A 22,245-nucleotide genomic window follows, 5' to 3' on the forward strand; every position below is an offset into this window, starting at 1 on the left:
TTAAATGTCAGGAAATGTGAAAAACTGAGTTTAAATGTATTTGGCTAAGGTGTATGTAAACTCCAACTTCAACTGTAGGTAACACTACAAAGTCATTTGGATATTGTTTGGAATGATTTTACTCTTGTTTTCAAACAGGAAATCTGAATGGCAGGCATTTTATTAAAAGATCCTTGAGAAAAAAAAACGAAATCCTCACAAAATCTCTGACAAAGTGTCACGACTTCCGCCGAAGTTGGCTCCCCTGCCTGTTCGGGCGGTGCTCGGCGGTCGTCGTCACCGTCCTACTAGCCACTACCGATCCCTTTTTCGTTTGTCTGTTGGTTTTGTCTTATTAGTTTCACCTGTGTGTATTTTAGTTTAATTAGCGTCCTTATATATAGTAGGTTGTCCCGCCCTTGTTTTGTGCGCGATTGTTTTTGTTACCCTGTTGTATGGTGGTTTTCGTGTATGTATTCTCCGGACTATTTTGGTCCTGTGTTTTGGGCTGGCCAATTGTATGCGCCCTGTGTGTTGGCGTGACCGTTTTGTGCGCCGGAGAATAAATTGACACTCTACTGACCCCTGCTCTCTGCGCCTGATTCCACCCACCACTCCTAGTATCTCGTGACACAAAGGCCTTGAGGCCGATACGTAATGTTTATTAAGGAGCAGTGATACTAGCAAGAGCAGTGTGCGGGTTTCTTCTTTTATCTCATCTTATTCAACTGTTACCATGCACCTGCAAAAAGGATCGCTCAGATGTTCATTTGGAATATTAAAACATGCTTCCCAGCCTGCCTCCAATTTGTTAAATGTTTCTTACGTTATCTAGTATTAGTGTACCATGTTTAATACTTGTATCATAAAATGGAACAATCTTGGGTATATTTGGTTACCTATCCGCTGGACTACTGGAGCATTAATCAGTCCAGTTGAGCTCCAACGCTGTGTAATTTGCCTCTGATTTCTAACCTTTGTAAAAGACTGAGAAGCTAAGTGCCTTCCACAAACGCAGACTATCATGGTATGTCTTCAGGCATGTTATGGACCAAAGTAATTAGCAAACTTAACGCAAAGGCATCCCTTGAAACTGAATGAGTTTACAATCCCATTAAAAATGGAATTGTGTCTGTGGGCCAACTGTAAATGTTAAATCCATATCTTCCCGGAAACAGTCCTCCACTGCTTTACCTCTTTTCTCTGTCTTGTGGAATCCATTCAAGGCCATGAAAGATTTGCCTCCAAACTTTCACAGAAATAACACTTTCATACATATAAATCACAGCATTAAGCATAAAATGTTATCATGGGCCAATGGAGCCCAGGCCATGCCGTTATCTCACAACTCAGAAAGTATTCTCTGTAGTTTTCTGGAAAAATGTCATGCAGTGGATGGCAGACAGCATAGAATTCAAACGTTGGAACTAACTGAGAACTGAAGTTGAATAAGTTGCTGCTACTTAGAGGTTTCAAGATGGTATTTTGTTTTAATGAGGATCCCCCCGCCCCCACCCCGCCAACCCCAAAAAAAGAATGTTTGAGTGAACTGATCAATTAGGACAAAAGTTTAACTTCTCTGTTGAATAAGTGCATTGTAAACATATGAGAATGGGTGTTCTTTGTTTTCACCCTTTGTTCTCGCTGTGTATCATTTGCTATCTACAAGAGATACAAGTTGCAAGTCAGCAGTACAGTCCGGGTGCCATAAGACGGATGTAATTCACCAGGTTACCATACAGCACAAAAACAAGTATGCGGTATGTTACTTTATTGCGTTGTGTTGCTTAGATAGTCACACACACACTCATAACCTGGCCCATGTAAACTGATCCATCCTGACCTATAACTTCCCCATATCTTCCTTCTCACACACCCATAGTGACCCGCAGTCTAGCTGAATACCCCAAAGCCAATCTTCATCTCTCGTCTACTTTTATTTAACCTTTTTTTTTGTACCTAGAAAACCTATTAGAGGAACGTGTACAATAGATGACAACAACAACATAAATCATTAGCAATGCAATTTTATCGTAATAAACATATAACAAACAAACACAATATCAACCAAAGACAGTTGCAATCAGATGATACAAACCAATGCATGAGACTTGACTCCAAGCAGAGCATATCCTTTTTATTTTGCTGCTTTAGCTCTATGTACATTGAAAACAGGCTTAGAGGTCTTTCATGAGGGCTATTTTTAATTCTAAAGCGGAGGATTGGTCACACTTCGTCTCATTAGCATGCGTAGCTGTATAAACCTCCTCGCCACTGCAGGATTTGGAGCTGTGTGGAAGGCGGCAGGCAACAAGCGCGCCTGCTTGACTGGCTGCAGCGCGCAATGAACAACGGACTTTCAGCACAGTTCAGAGAAGGTGCTGTTGTTGCTGTAGACGGCAGGCATTTTCACCAGGTGAAGTGGTCAAATCGGTTGAGTGAAAGTGAAACGGCTTGGCTCTGTTAACTAACAAACCCACCGCGGCCTTGAACATGATGTGTGGCATTTTAACAGGTTGGCATGGGTGGATTTTTGGAATACAAATGTTATTTTTTTCACTAGCCGAGTCTGAGGGAAATACTCTGAAATACCAGACCAATGAGGAGGGAAGTCCAGGAACAGTGATCGGTAACCTGGCCAAGGACATGTCCTTGAGTCCCTCTTTCGGCTCCAATACTAATTTCAGGATGATGAAACAATTCAACGATTCTTTTATCCGGGTGAGAGAAAGCGACGGGGAGCTTTCTGTCGGGGAGAGGATTGACAGAGAGAGAATCTGTAGGCACACTTTACAGTGTCTCATCACTTTTGATGTTGTCAGTTTTTCAAAAGAGAGGTACAAATTGATCCATGTCGAGGTGGAGGTAAAAGACATCAATGATAACTCTCCGGAGTTTCCAAACAAGGAATCTACAGTTGAGATCTCTGAAAATGCCGACGTGGGGTTCCGTATTCATTTGGACCCAGCCGAGGACGCAGATGTCGGTTCAAACTACATCCAAAGCTATCAGATTTCTGTCAACAGTCATTTTTCAATTGATGTGCTTTTGAGAGCAGATGGGGTTAAATATGCGGAGTTGGTGCTAATGAAAGAGCTAGACAGGGAGACTCAGTCATCTTATGCGGTGGAGCTTATTGCCACAGACGGAGGAAACCCTTATAGGTCGGGTTCAACGAAAATAACAATAAAAGTGACAGACTTTAATGACAACCGTCCTGTTTTTGACCAGAATAATTTCTCGGTAACTTTGCCCGAGAACGCACAGGTTGGATTCGTTTTATTGAACTTAAATGCAGTTGATCCAGATGAGGGTTTAAATGGAGAGGTGGGCTATGGGTTCGGAAAACAGGTTTCTGCAGAAATCAGAGAACTTTTCGAAGTGGACAGTAAATCCGGGCGCGTGAGACTTAAGAACCCAGTGGATTTTGAGACAAAGAAAACATATGAATTAGACGTTCAGGCGACTGATCTAGGATCCAACCCGACCCCCGCCGTCTGTAAAATAATAATTCATATCAAAGACGTTAATGACAATGCCCCAGAAATCAGTATTACGCCAATGACCTCCATCTCAACAGGCATCGCATATATCAGCGAGACAGCAGACAAGGACAGCCTAGTGGCGCTGATCAGCACCTCGGACAGGGACTCGGGCGTCAATAGCCAGGTCCACTGCACTTTATATGGGCACGATCATTTCAAACTTCAACAGGCTTATGAGGACAGCTACATGATTGTCACCGCAGCATTCCTAGACAGGGAGAAGATTAGTGAGTACAATTTAACAGTGATGGCTGAAGATTTTGGGTCACCTCCATTGAGAAAAATCACACAATACACCATCAGGCTAAGCGACGAGAATGACAACGCCCCACACTTTACTAAGCCTATCTATGAAGTTTCTGTGGTGGAAAATAATGCACCAGGGGCATATATAACCACGGTTGAAGCCAGAGATGCAGACTTGGGGACTAATGGCAAAATTACATACAGACTTTTAGACAGTGTTATAATGGGATCACCTGTCAACACGTTTGTATCTCTGAATGCAATCTCTGGTTCAATATATGCACTGAGAAGCTTCAACTATGAAGTCATGAAACATCTGGAGGTACACATCCAGGCAAGCGATGAGGGGTCACCCCAGCTTCAGAGCAGTGCCATCATCAATCTAACAATATTGGATCAGAATGACAACGCTCCGTCTATCATAGAGCCCATCCTTAATAAGGGATCAGCTGAGATTTTCCTGCCCAAAGACGCACCTGCAGGCTATGTTGTCACCCAGATAAAGGCCACGGATGCTGAAGAAGGCATTAACGCGCAGATGTCCTACAAAATCACAGAGGGGGGACACTTGGGTTTCTCTATCAATAAGGTTACTGGGAAGATACATGTGACTCATGAGCTGAACTATGATCCGTCTGAAACACTGAGAGTCCTAGTGGCTGTCAATGACAATGGGACACCTTCTCTGACCTCCACAGCCACTATACACCTCACTCTCATCGAAGGCACTCCTCCCAGTGTTCCTGCTAGGGTCCAAAACGACAGTGTGGAGATCTTTGAATGGGACATAGCCATTATCATAGTCCTATCAGGGAGCTGCTCCCTCCTCTTGCTAGCCATCATCTTAATCACTACCACCTGCAGTCGACGCAAACGGGTTAAGAGAGAGGCGGGATACAGTGAAAATGAAGACATGCCACACGTGGAGAAGGGGGAGAGCAGACAAATTGATTCATTGATCACCAACCACAAAAGCAATGTGTTTGATGTGCACCCTTTCCCTGGGAAAGCACCGTTGGCCTCAAGCAACACAATAAAAACAGCCCCTGATGATGGAAGACAAGTAAAAGAGTGTGTCTTTGACAACAGAATAATGGAGGGTAATTCGGAGGTAAGTCATTTTGGCTCGCTGTATGGAATGGCTGTCAATTGTTTTGCTGTTGGCTTTTCCATCACAACTAATATGTGTGTGTATTGTGTTTGCTTCCTCACAGGGTTATTCGACACTGCCTGGCTATAGGAAAGAAACTCTCAGACCCATAACCATATGGAAGGGTAATTCATTCACAACCATCTCCGCGCGAGATCCTCAGTTCAGTGGGAAGGACAGTGGGAAAGGAGACAGTGACTTTAACGACAGCGACTCTGACATCAGTGGAGATGGCCACAAAAAAGACTCCCCACCGATAAACAGTAAGGACTACTAATCAATCACAGACTGTTAATGTGATTTCAGACACAATGATATGTCACAATGATGACACATTATTTAAAATTCAATGAAAGGCATTATTCTCTGTGATGTTCTCAAGGTCTTTATGGCAAGATATTAAATGATAATAGTGTATCATAAAATGAAGGCTATAATACCCCCAACATTTGCAGCATGGTTCATCAAGGTCTAACTGTTTTGGCTGGTGTGTTGTTTCCACAGGTCTCTGGGCCTGCACCAGTGAGTGTAAAATCCTAGGCCACTCAGACCGATGCTGGAGCCCCTCTGCCACTAGAGCCAATACCAGCCTCTCCCATGGACCACACCTCTCAACCTTCTCCAAGACAGCCTCTCTGCCGCGAAACACTCTGCAAAGAGACTCCTACTACCAACAGGCTCACCTACCCAAAATCAATGGTCTGCAAAGTGTCTATGAAAAAGTCCAGCACCAAGAATTGGATTATATTCTGGTATGTCCACCAACACCAGCCAGGATACTAGAGACTGATGAGATATCCCTCCCAGAGTATGGACAGTCCTAAAAGATCTGGACAATGAACAATAATCAAAGCTCATCTGGGTCGTTCCACCAATTAGGTGCCTTTTTGAGTTGTGGAACTTGGTGCAAAAAAACTTTTGATTTCACCTTATTCTTACATTCTGTCATAAAGAGCACATGTTTAACTTAATTTAAAAAAAAACACACACATTTACCCATCTCAAGAGGTTGAATTATTAAAAAAATACTACAGTAAGTGCCAAATAAATTAACAGGGTTGACTGTAAAATGGTTGACGATTTAATCTTAAATTAGCTATAAATCCCCTTGTGATGGGGAATGGATGCTTGTTGTGTGCAGCAGGAGGGGCAATTGAATGCTAGCTTCACAAACAAAATGTAATTATAAAAAAATGTCTAGCCTAACAGGGTTGCCGTGTTATGCGTGACCCGCTCAGTTTTCCACCACAAAACACCAGAAAATTGCCAAAAAGTGTAAAACCAGCTCACCTGCTTTTACACTTTCATTTGACTATTAAATGTTCAATATACTTAAGAATTCACGTAACAGGGTTGACCTTTTTTTTAAAATCTTATTTAAAATCTATTCACATGAAATAAATAATAATCTTCAGAAATGACTTTGTATAAGCAACAAAATAACTAGGGCTTTACAATGATGGTGAAAACTTGGAGAAATGTTGATGTTAAGTGGGTTAAAATTTTAGTAGAAGTCACAGAGGATGCTTAGAGGGACATGTCAAAATGCCGATTTTTCTTTCATATAAAAAAATCTGATTTATTTGATTTTCCATGTGGACTAAATTAAAGTGCACTTCATTTGAGTATAACAGGCTTTTAAAATGGATGTATCTGCACAATTTCTACTTAAAATACCAAAGGGACGCAAAAGACACACATTTCGTGGAACGACCCATCTAATGAGTATTATGCATCTTTATATACTGTATAGCCAATTGTTGCGATGTTAGAGTGTTAAAGTGAGTGTTTAGTGTCTTCAAGTCTCCTTATATGCTGTATGACTGTTTATTGTTTTATGTGTAATATGCAAGATTTTGTACATTAAGAATATATTTTTCATAATGATTCAATGTAAACTACAATTTTATTATGAACTTTGAAGAGCATGTTTGACATTTTAATATTTAAAGGGGCATGACCATTGGACCTTTTGGCTAAACAGGCCCTTGATCAAGTGGAAAACAATCTGTATCAAATATGACCATGTTTGTAGTAGATTTTGTCACTACGTTGCAGAAATAAATATTACAAATCAAATGATGTGTTTTTTTCACATACAGAACAAACTTAAAAATACAGTGTGGTTCCATACATCCTTTTTTTATTGAGCGAGAACTTTGCTCATATAGCCTAGCACAAAAGGCAACATCATGCCTGATAGCAACATTTTAGAAACATTTACTGATTATTTATAACTATATTATGTTGCTTAACTTCATCCAAAATAGATAAGGCAGGATTTCATCAGAGGTGGCTACATGAAAAGCTAAATGATCAACATGACATGCCTGCTGCATGGTATTGCACCTTGCCTTATAAGTCTCAGAGGCATTGTGTAGCCTATCCTCGTCAGAAAATATTTATAAAGCACACAGAATAACCTCAATTAGCCAGCTCAGTGCTTCCCTAAAGTTACCCTTGAGGGCTAATGCATACGCTCAGCACAGGATCATACTTGAAACAGTGACATAGGCCAAATAGTGTTTCCAGCAAGTAAATCATGTACAAGACTACATCAAATTTGCATACCCATTATGCATTGCTAATGGGACAGTCAAAATCACTTCACCTCTCTGATTGGCTATTGGCTTACCAATCGTCCTATAAGAGATTGCGTGAGCCAGCCTCTACCTGTTTCTAAGCAACTGTGGCCGTTCACATCCAAATCCCTCGAGGTCTCAGGTCCACTTTCTCACTTAGTCATGATTAGGAGCACACAGACAAGGAGATGATGGCTCTAGTTATCACCTCTGAGGGAGCAGGATGGCCATAGGGACTGGCCAGTCATCTAATCACATGAACTTCCAATCTACGATTTTGGAGACTGACACATTCTTCTGAATCACAATAAGCCATGTCTGGTTAGAAGGCCAAATGAAGACCAATCTCTGACAGCATTTCGGTAACCCCAATCATTTAACTACAATGTAATGATGAGAGGCCAGCTAGGGCTGCTTGAACCAGCTATCTGGTTGTAACAAAGCAACGTTATTACCTCCTGTGCCTCCTGTGGTAAAGTTCACCAATGCTCCTGGACTTCTTGTGAATCTATTCCAGGAACACCTGTAAAAGTAACAAAATCCACATTTCTCACTGAGAAATTAATTAGTGCAGAAAACAAATTAAAATGTACATTCCAACCTTAACAAACAAAATATGAAACTAGTTTAGTAGCCTATAGCCTAGCTATTTTAGACATGCTCCATTTTCACCAACCTCCAACGTGGAACTATGGAGTGTAAATAAATGGTATAATGGTAAAAATGGACTAAAACCAGTCTTTAAAAAAAACATGCTAAATTCCATTTTGGCGACCACCGGAATTCCTCGTGCCCTCCGTCAGTGGCACGTCATTCACACTGAAGTACTGAAACTGGACATTTCGACCAAAAGAATCCACACCGGTGGCCATACAGACGTGCGCCATCACCATACAGACGTGCGCCATCATGGGAGAGACTTCGGAGAAAGTCCCAATTGCAGAGGACTTTGAACAATGCCTACCACCTGTAAGTAGCCTAAATTCAACAATTCAAATGCATATTCCCGGGAGCTGTAGGCCTAGCCTATTACATTGTCTTTAGTGTGCAACGTTTGAATTGCAAATGAAATATGGCTTCCTGGTGGCGCTATGCTTTGACATTGACTGTGTGCATTGTTGCTCACTTAGCATTCTGACCTTTCTAAAGGCATACAGTACGTCGGCCACGAAGACCCCCGTTGCTGTTGGTCGTCTCTTGAGATTTGGGGCTGCGGCTCTCATTGCCGGGGCAGTGCTGATGCTTTGCGGATCTATTGGAGCTTTCTACCTCTGGAAAGCCAGTGACAAAAATGTAAGCCTTAATTTGTTGTTCATTTGATGGGTCATTATATGATGTAACTTAATGCGGACGAGACAGGTAAATCTACCTTCAACTTGTGGGAGATGGTCTACCTGTAACCCTGGGAACGAGAAATGTAGGCTGAATCGTCTGCCACCTTTAACCATGTCACATTTGTTAAAAGATTTTTTTTTGTTATTTTGGTAAACAAATCTATGCACATAATCAATCATTCATCATAAAACAAAACATCTACTATATTACCAGTGGATGGTGGGCTTTGAAAACGGCATTTGGATTTGCTGGTCGAAATCTTATTAAATGTCTGTTAAATAATGTAATTAATTCTATATCAACCTTTCCAATTTCACATTAGAATCACATAGCGTTCATGTGAATATTTTGGGCATGTAACTAAGGCTTGGTGGTGGTGACTGTCTCATTAGAGATACTTCAATATTTATTTGTGATATAATGGGCTCACCTATAGGGCAAACATCTCAAGATAGATCCATGTCAAGGCCCTGCTGCCCTCCTCTGAGACATTATATTCAAATCAGCTGTGTGATTGGACGACACATCACACAGTATTTTAAGTGTTGCACATGAGAATACAAGGAGGGGAGGTATTTTGAAGCATTGTGTCATGGTAGGATTTTGCAGTAAAGGCTATTGTTAGAAAGCTTGCTGGCCTATCTCTGGCTATTATAATTGTAGGTGTGGGTACTACACATAGAGCTTTATAACATTCTATTGAGCACTTGTAGCTCATAGCTGGCAAGTTAAATATTTCAATAATTATTATGATTGTTTACTGTATGTATTATGCATGACCTTGAATATCATTGTAACTTTCAATTTTAAAATCTCATTAGGTGTACAATGTACACTACAGTATGAGCATCAATGGAAAGGTGGAGGAGGGTTCCATGGAAATCGATTCCGATAATAATCTGGAAAGGTTCCGAACTGGGAGTGGAAATGACGAGGCGTTGGAGATTCATGACTTTCACATTGTGAGTTGTACTTATTTTCTCTCCGAAGTAGTTCAATGGAGAGTTGGCATGTGCTTAGGAAAGTAGCAAAGATGTGAGTGTAAATATCCCATCTCTGTGACTCCTGCTTCAGGGAATTACAGGAATCCGGTTCTCTGGAGGGGAGAAGTGTTATATTAAATCGCAAATCAAGGCCAACCTTCCAGAGGTGGAGACGCTCAACAAGGAGTCATTGATGTTTGACCTGGTACAGTAAGCTACACTTTTAGAAAAAAAAAGGTGCTATCTAGAACCTAAAAGGGTTCTCCGGCTGTCCCCATAGGAGAACCCTTTGAAGAACCCTTTTGGTTGCAGGTTGAACCCTTTTGGGTTCCATGTAGGACCCTTTCCACAGACGGTTCTACATGGAACCCAAAAGGGTTCTATGTGGAACCGGAAAGGATTCTCCCTGGAACCAAAAAGGGTTATCCTATGGGGACAGCGTAAGAAGAACCATTTTGGAAACCTTTTTTTCTAAGAGTTTATATACTAAACATAACTAGCCATAATGCTATAACTTTATGTGAACATATAGACACCCCCTTCTGTTCTAGATTTTCATTTATATTACTCAAGGATATGTCAATGATTCATTACAGCTTTACATAAACAAATTAATTTGTTTACATCATTTTTTAAATGGAATGACATGGATGTAAAATGCATTATAAATGGTGATAAGCCTGTGGCCATACTGTATTAATAATGGCCTCATGAGGTGTCTTTCACCCTGTCAGGAAGATGAGATCATGCCAGTGAAGTTTGATGAGGAGTCTCTGATGTGGGTGGCTGCTGACCAGCCCCTGAAGGACAGCAGCTTCCTCAGCACCAAGATCCTGGACCTCTGTGGAGACCTGCCCATCTTCTGGCTCCAACCCACCTATCCTAAAGGTTCCTCTGTCATGGCTCTTGCTTATCACATGGCTTGGTGATAGAATGAGAAATACAAAGTTAAGTGTAGAATAGGTGTTGGCTGTTCTAGAATGAGATATGTAATTGTTATAGAACGAGATTATGGATTGCAAAATAGATAAAGTTGTTATCGAATGAGAAGTGAACCACAAGACAGGAGATGTAGAACTGGTTTTCCCAATTTACAGTAGAACTGTCCTCTACCCAATAATAAACACAGACTAGTCAGTGGCCCTTCATCTGTAAACGTAATTTACATGCTTTAACCATTCTGATTTGTCTTTCAAAAGTGAGCAAGACAACCTGAACATTCTCAGGATGTACATTATTTGGAGACTGAAACAAGAGTCCCCTATTGTCTTACATTAAAAAAGAATGATCTTGAAATATGCAAGGAATCCTTGATATCACTGTAACTAATTCAATTATTCAGCACGACAGAGAGACCGAGTAGATGTAAGAATTTTGCTCGGAGGACATTTGTGGTGTGCCTTGTGGTTATTGACCCAATACCTATGCCTCCTGTGGCTTCATGGAACAGATGGAGAGAGGAGAAAGAGAGACACCCAGAGAGCCAAGCGTCAGTTTGACATGGAGGAGTTTGAGGCAGCTGCTGAGGAGAGGAACACAGTGAGCCGTGCAGAGAATAGCACCTCCAAGAGAGCCACAGAGGAGGAGGCGGAGGCCACGGGCTCAGCAGCCACCGGCTCTGCCTACAACCCAGAAAACCCCTACCATGTGAGTACTGAGAAGTCGGTACACTTTAAAGAGGAGTTGTTTTCTTCAAGCTTTGATTTTATTTTGGCACCCCAGGTTTCCTTTGTAAGATACTTCACTGAACGGTGAGCTTCCAAGTCTGTGTTAGGGCAAAACATGTCATAACATCCTTGACAAGGAGTTCTACAGTGGGGGGGGGGGGGGGGGGGGGGGATCTGTGCAAACCCACACTCAATGCTCACTAGATTAGTTGGAAAGTGCCATGGGTGGGTAGGTGTTAGATGAACAGCTGCCATCTAAGGTCACTAGCAGTAGGTGATAACTTTACACCCCGTGTTTATGGCCCTGCGTTTCACAAACGGAAGTGAAAATCATTACCTACTTTGCCACTGCACGTTGATTCAGCTTGTTAGAACCGTAGACTATGCCGAAAAGGGGACAGTTGGACAACTGAAAAGAAATGGTGTGCTGCATATGAAGTTAATTTGAAAACATTGAACAGAAACATGAATAACTTACCTCCCACTCCACAGCGCAATCAGGAGGGAGAGGAGGGCACCATGACCTTTGACCCAATGCTAGACCACCAGGGGATCTGCTGCTCAGAGTGCCGACGCAGCTACACCCACTGTCAGAGGATTTGCGAACCGTTGGGTGGCCACTGGCCTTGGCCCTACAACTACAGAGGCTGTCAGGTAGCTTGTCGAGTGATTCTGCCTTGCCGCTGGTGGGTGGCCCGCATATTAGGTATAGTGTAAGTAGGACACCCATTTTCTCAAGCCAAATATACCGATTATGCCAAATACACAAAACGGTCTGAAAGGTCATGTTCTGTAAGCAATATTGTCATTTCTATGCAGATATTTATTTTGTAACTTTTAATTTGGTTGTAAATACCTGATCGCAGCAGGCGAGCGATGCTTGCTAGGATGAAACAGGGACCTCAGCCGCATGATTTAGTGAGAAAAGGCCAGTCGAGCCACATTTCCACCTGGACCCTCATGGCAACATTTTGCATATACAGCACGTACACCTTCTCTGCAGGCAACACTTGAAAAAACAAAAAGGCCAAAACAAATGAAGCACAGCAGTAGCTTTTGATTTAGGGAATAAACATAACCTAATATCTGTCTTTTCTTTTCAACATATCTTTTCAGTAAACATATTATAGCCTACCAATGCTTTTTTGCACTACACTGTCTTTGATGGAATGTATGGAAATGTATACAGTGATCATTATAAATGCTTAATAAAGATAATGTACAGTTTCTATGACGGTATGGTGTAGGTTTCCCCTGAAACTAATGACCGTGCTAATCACATTTTCGTTGAGGTGAACTAATGTGATCTAATGTGAAATGAGTGTCAGGGAAACTGACATTTCATTTCAGTAAAAGTGACACTTCAGTAAAAAGCAAAGAGACCGGTGTGGAGGGAGGTTAAGCAGCCACATGACATGATCACAATGTCCTGCCAACCCATTTTCCACCAAAATCTAGATTGGAGTTTAAGTGTAAATCCCCCCCCACCCATCTGCAAATCAATGGAAATCAGACCAGCATATCTAAAGCCATATTCCAACTTCCTAAATAATTGAAAAGGGTTACGCTGAGATCGAGTCGATTTCACATGGAATGATCCCTGCTCGTCAAATTACAACAAATGTGAAATTGCACCCGTTTTGTCTGTGAAGCGCCATTGAAAGCATGTAGCAGTGTGAAGGCGAAACACAAAGAGATGCTTGTGTTGATGCAGAGATCTTTCCTGGTTTTTCATGGGGTCGAGGTGCTTATCACATCTGCAGTGCTGATAAGACAGTACGTTTGCCTCCGTAGGCTATATAATATTAATCCCCCTCCCACGTCTGCAGATGCACTTAAAGGAAGGTGACAAGCGTGACATATCCAGGACCTCCTGATGGCTCGTGCTCTGAAGTGCAACCGCTAAAAGAGCCCCAAGTACCCTGAAGTGATGTAAATTTGCAGGGGGGAGTCCAATTTCCATCACTGCGCTGTCACTGTCATGGTCATTAAACTAAATCAACCCGCTGTGTGTCACATAGCTCCCAATTTAAAGTCCTCTCAATAATGGAGTTATACTTGGACTGTAGATTGCCGCGCTGTATTGTATCTCTGACCTGACAGCAGTAAGAGCAAGAGTAGACGAGGCTGCCATTTATTTTGTCTCTTAGAAATGACAGCCTGACAGTGCGTGTGAATATGAGAGGTAGCATGAAATAATTAATTGATCATATTGACCCCATTGGGTTTCAGAGTAGTATGAACTTCAGTTCAACTAAGTCAGACACTCTATATATGTCATTTGTGTAATTGGAAGGTCAATTAAGGAGATAGAGTATAGTGAAGGCCACTAGGTCATCCTTTTTGCACAGTGTGGATATATCCTGGTTAAAGAAACAACACTAAGGAAAACATTCTGACTCTACAGACAACCAGGAAAGAGGGAAAAACTCAAAGCCAAGAAAAAAATCGCAATCACCACAAAGCAAAGCCAAAAAAAACTATTTACACTGAGAGAATTCCATTGCCCAGAACAACAGAAGTTATCGTATCCCCGGGCCACATTCTAAAAAAATGTGTTTCCTTTTGCCATCCCTCCCTAGAAGAGAAATGTACCCCTGTAGAGGGTGGAAGAGACAAATGTGTTGGAGGAGTAGCAGCCCCAGTGTGTTTGTCTCCCCTCTGGAGCCATGCTTACCCAGGGAGCCCTTCAGGCCAGGGAACAAACAGGCCTTTGTGAGCACTGACCCGCTGTGCCCAGCAGCCAGACTGCAAACCTGAACTCCCTTGCTAATGGGAAACCATAGACACAGAGTCCAACTCAGCCCACTTACAGCCCAGGGCGGGGGAGTGCCAGGCTTTTCATCATCGTCCATCAAAACAAGGACAGGCTGGCAGGGTTCTGACTGCAGCTGTGTGAAACTGCAAGAACGCAAGCTCAAAAGGTTCTTTTTTTTCTTTCACAGGCACCTGCATACCTCAATGTAATACAATGTAGACACTTGTAACTAGTAACGATTTTATTTGATACATGGGGGCTTACTAATCAAGCTTTTGCACTTTCTGGAATATGCCGTGAATACATGAGTTGGTCTGTTGGAAAAGGCTTGTTGTTGCCTCTAACACATTAGTAGTGCGAGCCACACTGGCAGGCATTCCCTGCATTTGATTGCATGTTTTCCATTACATTCAGACATTAATAGAATAAGCGGTAGTGACAGTCCATTTTGCATCTAACCCAGTACACAGAAAACCTTTTAAACCTGCTCATTATGTTTTTCCGCAAGAGAACACTGAAATGCTTTCATTGTTGGTGGCATTTTCAGAAAAGAGCGCGTAACATGACTTGATTTTTTTCTCCCATGGAAATATCAACATGTTTCTTTTATTTTCCCCTTGTATGGTGAGAATGATTTTGGAACATGGATTAAAAGCTTTTTAATCCCATGGTTGAGTGACCACTAGCCCAGTGGTTTGACTCCCCCCTTCTGTTAGCAGGTCTCTCTGAAGTTATCCTGCCTTAGGCTGTAGTGGCAGCCTTCCCTCTAACGTATTTAGTATGCAAGCCCCAAATGCCCATTAATTAAATGCCTGCTGGTTCTGTACAAAAAGGCCCTGTTTATTCCAGTACGTTCAAACTGTAAATTGCTTATTTAGACCTGTTTGCATCTAACGAAACACTAGTACTTAATGAAATGTTGAACTTCTCCTAGGCACCAGCATCTCTCTACATGCACTGTTCACTGTCTACTTTGCCTCTCCATGTATTGCACACAGTTGCCTTCTTTTACTTGAATTTCAAACCTGTGTGTAGGTGGAGTGTAGGTGTAAACTGGCCATTATAGGGGGCTGTATGATTGGTTCTTGGTTCAAAAGAGATGGTTAGTATGGTGGGCGTTTCCATATTGCATCTGACTACAGAGAAAGCCACAATGATGGAGGTGGGTTATCTTTCTAGTACAGAGAGGGATTGTATAGACTTGCTTTGAGAAAGGACCACCTACTGTACTTTTACCTTGTTAGTAAATGCTTTGAGATTAAGGCAGTACTAAAGTCTAAGTAATACAATGGGATTGTTTCCCAGGCTTTCCCGATGTGTTTTGCAGAAACCTTTCCACTGGTTTTGTACTCCTATTCTAGACGGGCTTTAGCAGAGCTATAGATACCTCAAGGCACAAATCAAGACTTCACATTTGCAAATTGTAAAGTTAGTAGCTCCTCCGCACAAATGTCAAGAGGCTTACAACATGAAAGAGCAAGTTGTCCAAAAGTGTTGCTGGGAGTACTGACAAAGTTTATGAAGAAGAAAGTAAATGTGTTTTTAATCCTCTGCAGCACGTGCAACAATGAGAGCCTGAGCGCTTAGATATGCCATCCCTGGGGCAGGCTCTATACTTAAGGCTTACAACAGCCTCATTATCTCCCTCCACTCACATCAGATCCTAGCAGCAGTTTGTCACAGGCAGACTCCTTCTGCCAGTAGGCATCAGACCAATACTCCTGCAACACTACTGTACATAATTACCATATGGACAGCATTTTGAGCCAGACGGAAGAATAAAAAGCTCTCCAGGCAGATTCCCCAGATAACTAATTTTATTTTTTTTTAAATCTAATTTCCATCTAATTTGCAGCAAATTATTATACAGAAGTATTTTTTTTACATTAATTTATAGAACAGATCAAACAAAGGTTCATACTTTGATTTTTGGAGAGTTGTTATTTTGATATACTTTATTTCGTGTATTTTTAATATTCCCTGCTTTTCCTCGGATCTCCATATATATATATATATTCACACACTATAATAAAACATACAGCAAATGAATAACTGTCAGTACACATGAAATGCTTGTCTGGGTTGTGTGAGCAGGTCCAGTGAGAAGTCCCTTTACCTGCCGCCCCACTGATTAATTAATTTCACACTGTTTAATTAAATCCACAGTCTGGGGAGTCTCGGTGCCACCATGGGAAACCGTATCTGGGTCTTGTGTGCACAGAGATTACTTCGGGAAGGTCTCAGACAACTTCTCTCTCTCCCTCTCTCGCAGAAGTTGACACCGACGTCACAGTCTCTGGGGACGTAAGGCCATGATTGTCTCAATGTCATCTGCCAGTCATGGCACAACTGCGGGGAACAGGATAGCACACACAATTTGTTTCTGTGTGATTTGGCGTTAATTTGCTGTGACAGGAAAAGGTCCAGCAATAATTGAGAATATGAGAGAAAAGTGGGGATCAGAAAGAAAACACAAAGTTAACAAGACAAGGAAGATTTCTTAGCTAAAAAAATTTAAAAAAAATGATTCTAAAAAAGATGTATAGAGAGACGAACCATTTCACACTGTGCATTGTCTAAGTATAGCCGGTTATTTGAGATGTTCCCTGTGATATTCCGCTCGGATGAGTTGCTATACCAGATCGTCTCCTGGATCAAAACAACACAAATTGGTTGTGTTGTAAAGGAGTGTTCCATGACCCCAGTGTCTGTGCCACAGCATCACTGTGTGTGCCAGGCTGTCAAAGCACTAGAGCAGCCCTGGAAGATGAAGTGCATGAGTGTCTGTAACACAGCAGGTATCAAAGCAGTGTGGGTTGGAAAGCACGCTCCCCCCCCCCCCTCCGCCCTTTATTCACTACGAAGGAACATATTTTAGGAGAAATATCATGCACAGATTGAATAGGATGGTTGTTCAAATGAGCCTGTAATTGCATGATTATGATAGCGTTTGTCTGTACATGCGTCGCGATTATATCATTTAGGGGATTATGATTATGAGTTCGTACTAACGTTGGAGGAGAATATATCTGGTCCATTTCATTTTGGCACTTGAAAGTCTCCTTTGAGATTGATTCCGTTAAATCTTTAGCGCAGCCTACTGGTGAAATGTGAAATGGGCAGAGAAGCAGACAAAGGAGGTAAACAATGTTGTATTCTGACACTGGAAAAGGAAAAGGGGATTACAATCATACATAAACAGGAATGTGTTTGACATTTACATGAATTGAAGATCAAAAGAAAAACCAAGAACCTACATGGGGCCATAAGAGTGACTTTGAGCAATATCTTACACAAATCACAATTTTATCCATGATTTGATTCATGGATGCTATTTAATATGTCTGGGCATAAATCATTGTATCTCCCAAAACATAAAAAAAAAATGCAACTATTGACATCTTTATAAATAACACACACATACTTTACAGTCTGCCAGGTACAGGATGTAACGTTGGAGTACAGAAACTCTCGTTCAGAACATTATTATATTGCATTAAAATGATCTGGCCCTGACAGCTAATTACGATCTTTTCATAACAGGTTGAAAGTCAGCTTCTCGCTCCAGAAGTGACACTTTCCATACACTATGGGAAGCAATAGAATTCCTGCTGAAATAGTTCAGTCGATTGATAAGGTATTGAATAGACGAAATCCTTCCTATCTGCGCTTGCCTTGTCCTGGTGACAGGACCCATCAGGTGCTCAAACCCCCCTCCCCCTTTCTGACCCCATTCTGCCACCTCCATTTTCCTTCTTTTCCACTCGCAGGTCTTTTATAAAGTGTCTCCATGCATTACACATTTAACAATGCATTAAAAATAGGCCACCATCAGTCATTCAGCAGGGAAGGCGGAACCCACCGGTGTCTCAGATTTGATAGGTTTCTCTAGGATTGGGATGTAAAAAGGAGCAACACAAACGTTTAAGTCGATGTGAGAGGAAGGCTTTCTCTCAGACTCGCTGAGCGACGGAAATATACATTTGTGTCCTAATAATTTGTCATGCCCTCTCTGACACAGTCTTGATATTAAATAGGAGAACTAATTTGGCTATAAGCTCTTTCAAAATTCTCATTAAATCCTCTGTACATTGCTGAGGTACAGCAGCATTTGTAGAAACTGAGCACTATTCTCTATGTATCTGGGTAATCTCTTTCCAGGTGGTAAGAGCGTGTAATGCTGGATATGTGCCAACACTAACTGCCTTAAGGCCAGGTTTTCCAGGTAAACATCTGAAACAATACAGTCATTTTACGGGCTGAGGCATATCAACCTATAATGTGTATGATGTAGGTTGTCGGTGAAACATGGTGTGATGGTCGGGAGTGAGCCAAGGCCTGAGGTCTCACTCTCTCTGTCGGAGTGTCACGTGCCAAAAAGAAGATGTTCAACTGATGACCATTTCACAACAGACAGTGCCACAGGTTTTGTTACTAAAACAGCAGTATACCACTAACAGTAAATGTGACGCCTAGAGTCAGACGTGAGACTGAGCGTGCAGAACCAATAAAGTCAATGAGGAACAGCCATAAGCTATTTGTCATTCACAGAAGCACAGACATAACTCTAGTCATCATCAAAAATAAGATAAGAAGAGGACCTCTTGTTACTGTAAAAGGCATTTCATCACTGATCAAAATAAATCAGTCTTGGAATTACATTCATAGAACAACACTGAATCGGACATCTTGGCAACGCAGAAGCTTGCGAAAGTATTCACCCCCTTTGGCATTTTCCCTATTCTGTTGCCTTACAACCTGAAATTATTGTTAATATTTTTTTTATTTTTTTTGGGGGGGGGTGTTGTATCATTTGATTTACACAACATGCATACCACTTGGAAGATGCAAAATATTTATTGTGAAACAAACAAGAAATAAGACCCCCAAAAAATGAAGACTTGAGCGTCCATAACTATTCACCCTCCCAAAGTCAATACCTTGTAGAGCCACCTTTTGCAGCAATTACAGCTGTAAGTCTCTTGGGGTATGTCTCTATAAGCTTGGCACATCTAGCCACTGGGATTTTTGCCCATTCTTCAAGGCAAAACTGCTCCAGCTCCTTCAAGTTGGATGGGTTTTCGCTGGTGTACAGCAATCTTTAAGTCATACCACAGATTCTCAATTGGATTGAGGTCTGGGCTTTGACTAGGCCATTCCAAGACATTTAAATGTTTCCCCATAAACCACTCAAATGTTGCTTTATCAGTCTGCTTAGGGTCGTTCTCCCACTGGAAGATGAATCTCCGTCCCAGTCTCACATCTCTGGAAGACTGAAACAGGTTTCCCTCAAGAATATCCCTGTATTTAGCACCATCCATCATTCCTTCAATTCTGACCAGTTTCCCAGGCCCTGCCGATGAAAAACATGGTATTCTCGGGGTGATGAGAGGCGTTGGGTTTGCACCAGAAATAGCTTTTTCCTTGATGGCCAAAAAGCTCAATTTTAGTCTCATCTGGCCAGAGTACCTTCTTCCATATGTTTGGTGAGTCTCCCACATGCTTTTTGGCGAACACCAAACGTGTTAGCTTATTTTTTAAAACATTTTCTGGCCACTCTTCCGTAAAGCCCAGCTCTGTGGAGTGTACGGCTTAAAGTGGTCCTATGGACAGATACTCCAATCTCCGCTGTGGAGCTTTGCAGCTCTGTCGGGGTTATCTTTGGCCTCTTCTTTGCCTCTCTAATTAATGCACTCCTTGCCTGGTCTGTGAGTTTTGGTGGGCGGCCATCTCTTTGCAGGTTTGTTGTGGTGCCATATTCTTGAACTCCTTGGTCTCCATGGTGCCACTTGCTTGGTGGTGTCCCTTGCTTAGTGGTGTTGCAGACTCTGGGGCCTTTCAGAACAGGTGTAGATATACTGAGATCATGTGACACTTACATAAAGTCTACCAGCGTGCAATCTAACTAATTATGTGACTTCTGAAGGTAATTGTTTGCACCAGATCTTATTTAGGGGCTCCATAGCAAAGGGGGTGAATACATATGCACACACCAATTTTCCATTTTGAATTTTTTGAAACAAGTAATTTTTTTCACTTCACCAATTTGGACTATTTTGTATATGTCCAATACATGAAATCCACATAGAAATCAACAAAATAGGCAAAACGCCAACGGGGATGAATACTTTTGCAAGGCACTGTAATTACAGACAAACGTCCATAGACAGATAGACAGAAAAACAAGAACATAACAAAATACAACGCAAGAAAAAAACGTACATATGTCAAAGTAATTTATTGTGTTAAGTTGCCAAGTGTCCTCTTACTCAAGTGGAGGCTTTCAGCTCTAATGTTGCTCAGCTTGCTCCTGTAACTTTGACTTCAATATAGACTGCACCTCTTAAAGTGGCAAAACTTGAGGCAGAATTTTTTAAATTTCACCTTTATTTAACCAGGTAGGCTAGTTGAGAACAAGTTCTCATTTACAACTGCGACCTGGCCAAGATAAAGCAGTTTGACACAAGCAACAGAGTTACACATGGAATAAACAAACATACAGTCAATAATACAGTAGAAAAAGTCTATATGCAGTGTGTGCAAATGGGGAGGTAAGGCAATAATTAGGCCATGGTGGCGAAGTAATTACAATATAGTAATTAAACACTGGAGTGATAGATGTGCAGAAGATGATTGTGCAAGTAGAGACACTGGGGTGCAAAGGAGCAAGATAAATAAATAAATACAGTATGGGGATGAGGTAGTTGGATGGGCTATTTACAGATGGGATATGTACAGGTGCAGTGATCTGTGAGCTGCTCTGAAAGCTGGTGCTTAAAGTTAGTGAGGGAGATATGATTCTACAGCTTCAGTGATTTTTGCAGTCTGTTCCAGTCATTGGCAGCAGAGAACTGGAAGGAAAGGCGGCCAAAGGAGGAATTGGCTTTGGGGGTGAACAGTGAAATATACCGGCTGGAGAGCGTGCTACGGGTGGGTGCTGCTATGGTGACCAGTAAGCTGAGATAAGGTGGGGCTTTACCTAGCAAAGACTAGTAGATGACCTGGAGTCAGTGGGTTTGGCGACGAGTACGAAGCGAGGGCCAGCCAACGAGAGAGTACAGGTCGCAGTGGTGGGTAGTATAATGGGGCTTTGGTGACAAAACGGATGGCACTGTGATAGACTACATCCAATTTGCTGAGTAGAGTGTTGGAGGCTATTTTGTAAAGGACATCGCCGAAGTCGAGGATCGGTAGGATGGTCAGTTTTACGAGTGTATGTTTGGCAGCATGAGTGAAGAATGCTTTGTTGTGAAATAGGAAGCCGATTCTAGATTTAATTCTGGATTGCAGATGCTTAATGTGAGTCTGGAAGGAGAGTTTGCAGTCTAACCAGACACCTAGGTATTTGTAGTTATCCACATATTCTAAGTCAGAACCTTCCAGAGTAGTGATGCTGAACAGGCAGGCAGGTGCAGGCAGCGATCGGTTGAAAAGCATGCATTTAGTTTCACTTGCATTTAAGAGCAGTTGGAGGCCACTAAGGAGAGTTGTATGGCATTGAAGCTTGTTTGGAGGTTAGTTAACACAGTGTCCATAGAAGGGCCAGAAGTATACAGAATGGTGTCGTCTGCGTAGAGGTGGATCAGAGAGTCACCAGCAGCAAGAGCAACATCATTGATGTATTTAGAGAAGAGAGTCGGCCCGAGAATTGAACCCTGTAGCACCCCGATAGAGACTGCCAGAAGTCCGGACAACAGACCCTTCGATTTGACACACTGACCTCTATCTGAGAAGTAGTTGGTGAACCAGGCGAGACAGTCATTTGAGAAACCAAGGCTGTCGAGTCTGCCGATAAGAATGTGGTGATTGACAGAGTCGAAAGCCTTGGCAGGTTGATGAATACGGCTGCACAGTATTGTCTCTAATCGATGGCGGTTATGATATCGTTTAGGACCTTGAGCGTGGCTGAGGTGCACCCATGACCAGCTCTGAAACCAGATTACATTGCACAGAAGGTACGGTGGGATTCGAAATGGTCGGTAATCTGATTGCTAACTTGG

General features: G+C 42.0%; 2 protein-coding genes across 2 annotated transcripts; both read left to right on the forward strand.

Moving 5' to 3' along the window:
- The first annotated feature begins 2,005 nt into the window (after positions 1-2,005).
- LOC109870668 (protocadherin-8) lies at positions 2,006-6,999 on the forward strand. Its single transcript, XM_020461260.2, has 3 exons — positions 2,006-4,881; positions 4,985-5,183; positions 5,425-6,999. The coding sequence occupies exons 1-3, from the start codon at positions 2,473-2,475 to the stop codon at positions 5,742-5,744; spliced, it is 2,928 nt and encodes a 975-aa protein (XP_020316849.1). The 5' UTR covers positions 2,006-2,472; the 3' UTR covers positions 5,745-6,999.
- Positions 7,000-8,339: 1,340 nt separating this feature from the next.
- LOC109871142 (leukocyte cell-derived chemotaxin 1-like) lies at positions 8,340-12,530 on the forward strand. Its single transcript, XM_020461982.2, has 7 exons — positions 8,340-8,471; positions 8,652-8,795; positions 9,659-9,799; positions 9,912-10,025; positions 10,555-10,708; positions 11,271-11,467; positions 11,980-12,530. Exons 1-7 carry the CDS (start codon positions 8,412-8,414, stop codon positions 12,202-12,204), a joined length of 1,035 nt encoding a protein of 344 aa, XP_020317571.1. The 5' UTR covers positions 8,340-8,411; the 3' UTR covers positions 12,205-12,530.
- The last annotated feature ends 9,715 nt before the right edge of the window (positions 12,531-22,245 follow it).

This window comes from Oncorhynchus kisutch, linkage group LG26, assembly GCF_002021735.2.
Source record: "Oncorhynchus kisutch isolate 150728-3 linkage group LG26, Okis_V2, whole genome shotgun sequence".
Taxonomy (NCBI): domain Eukaryota; kingdom Metazoa; phylum Chordata; class Actinopteri; order Salmoniformes; family Salmonidae; genus Oncorhynchus; species Oncorhynchus kisutch.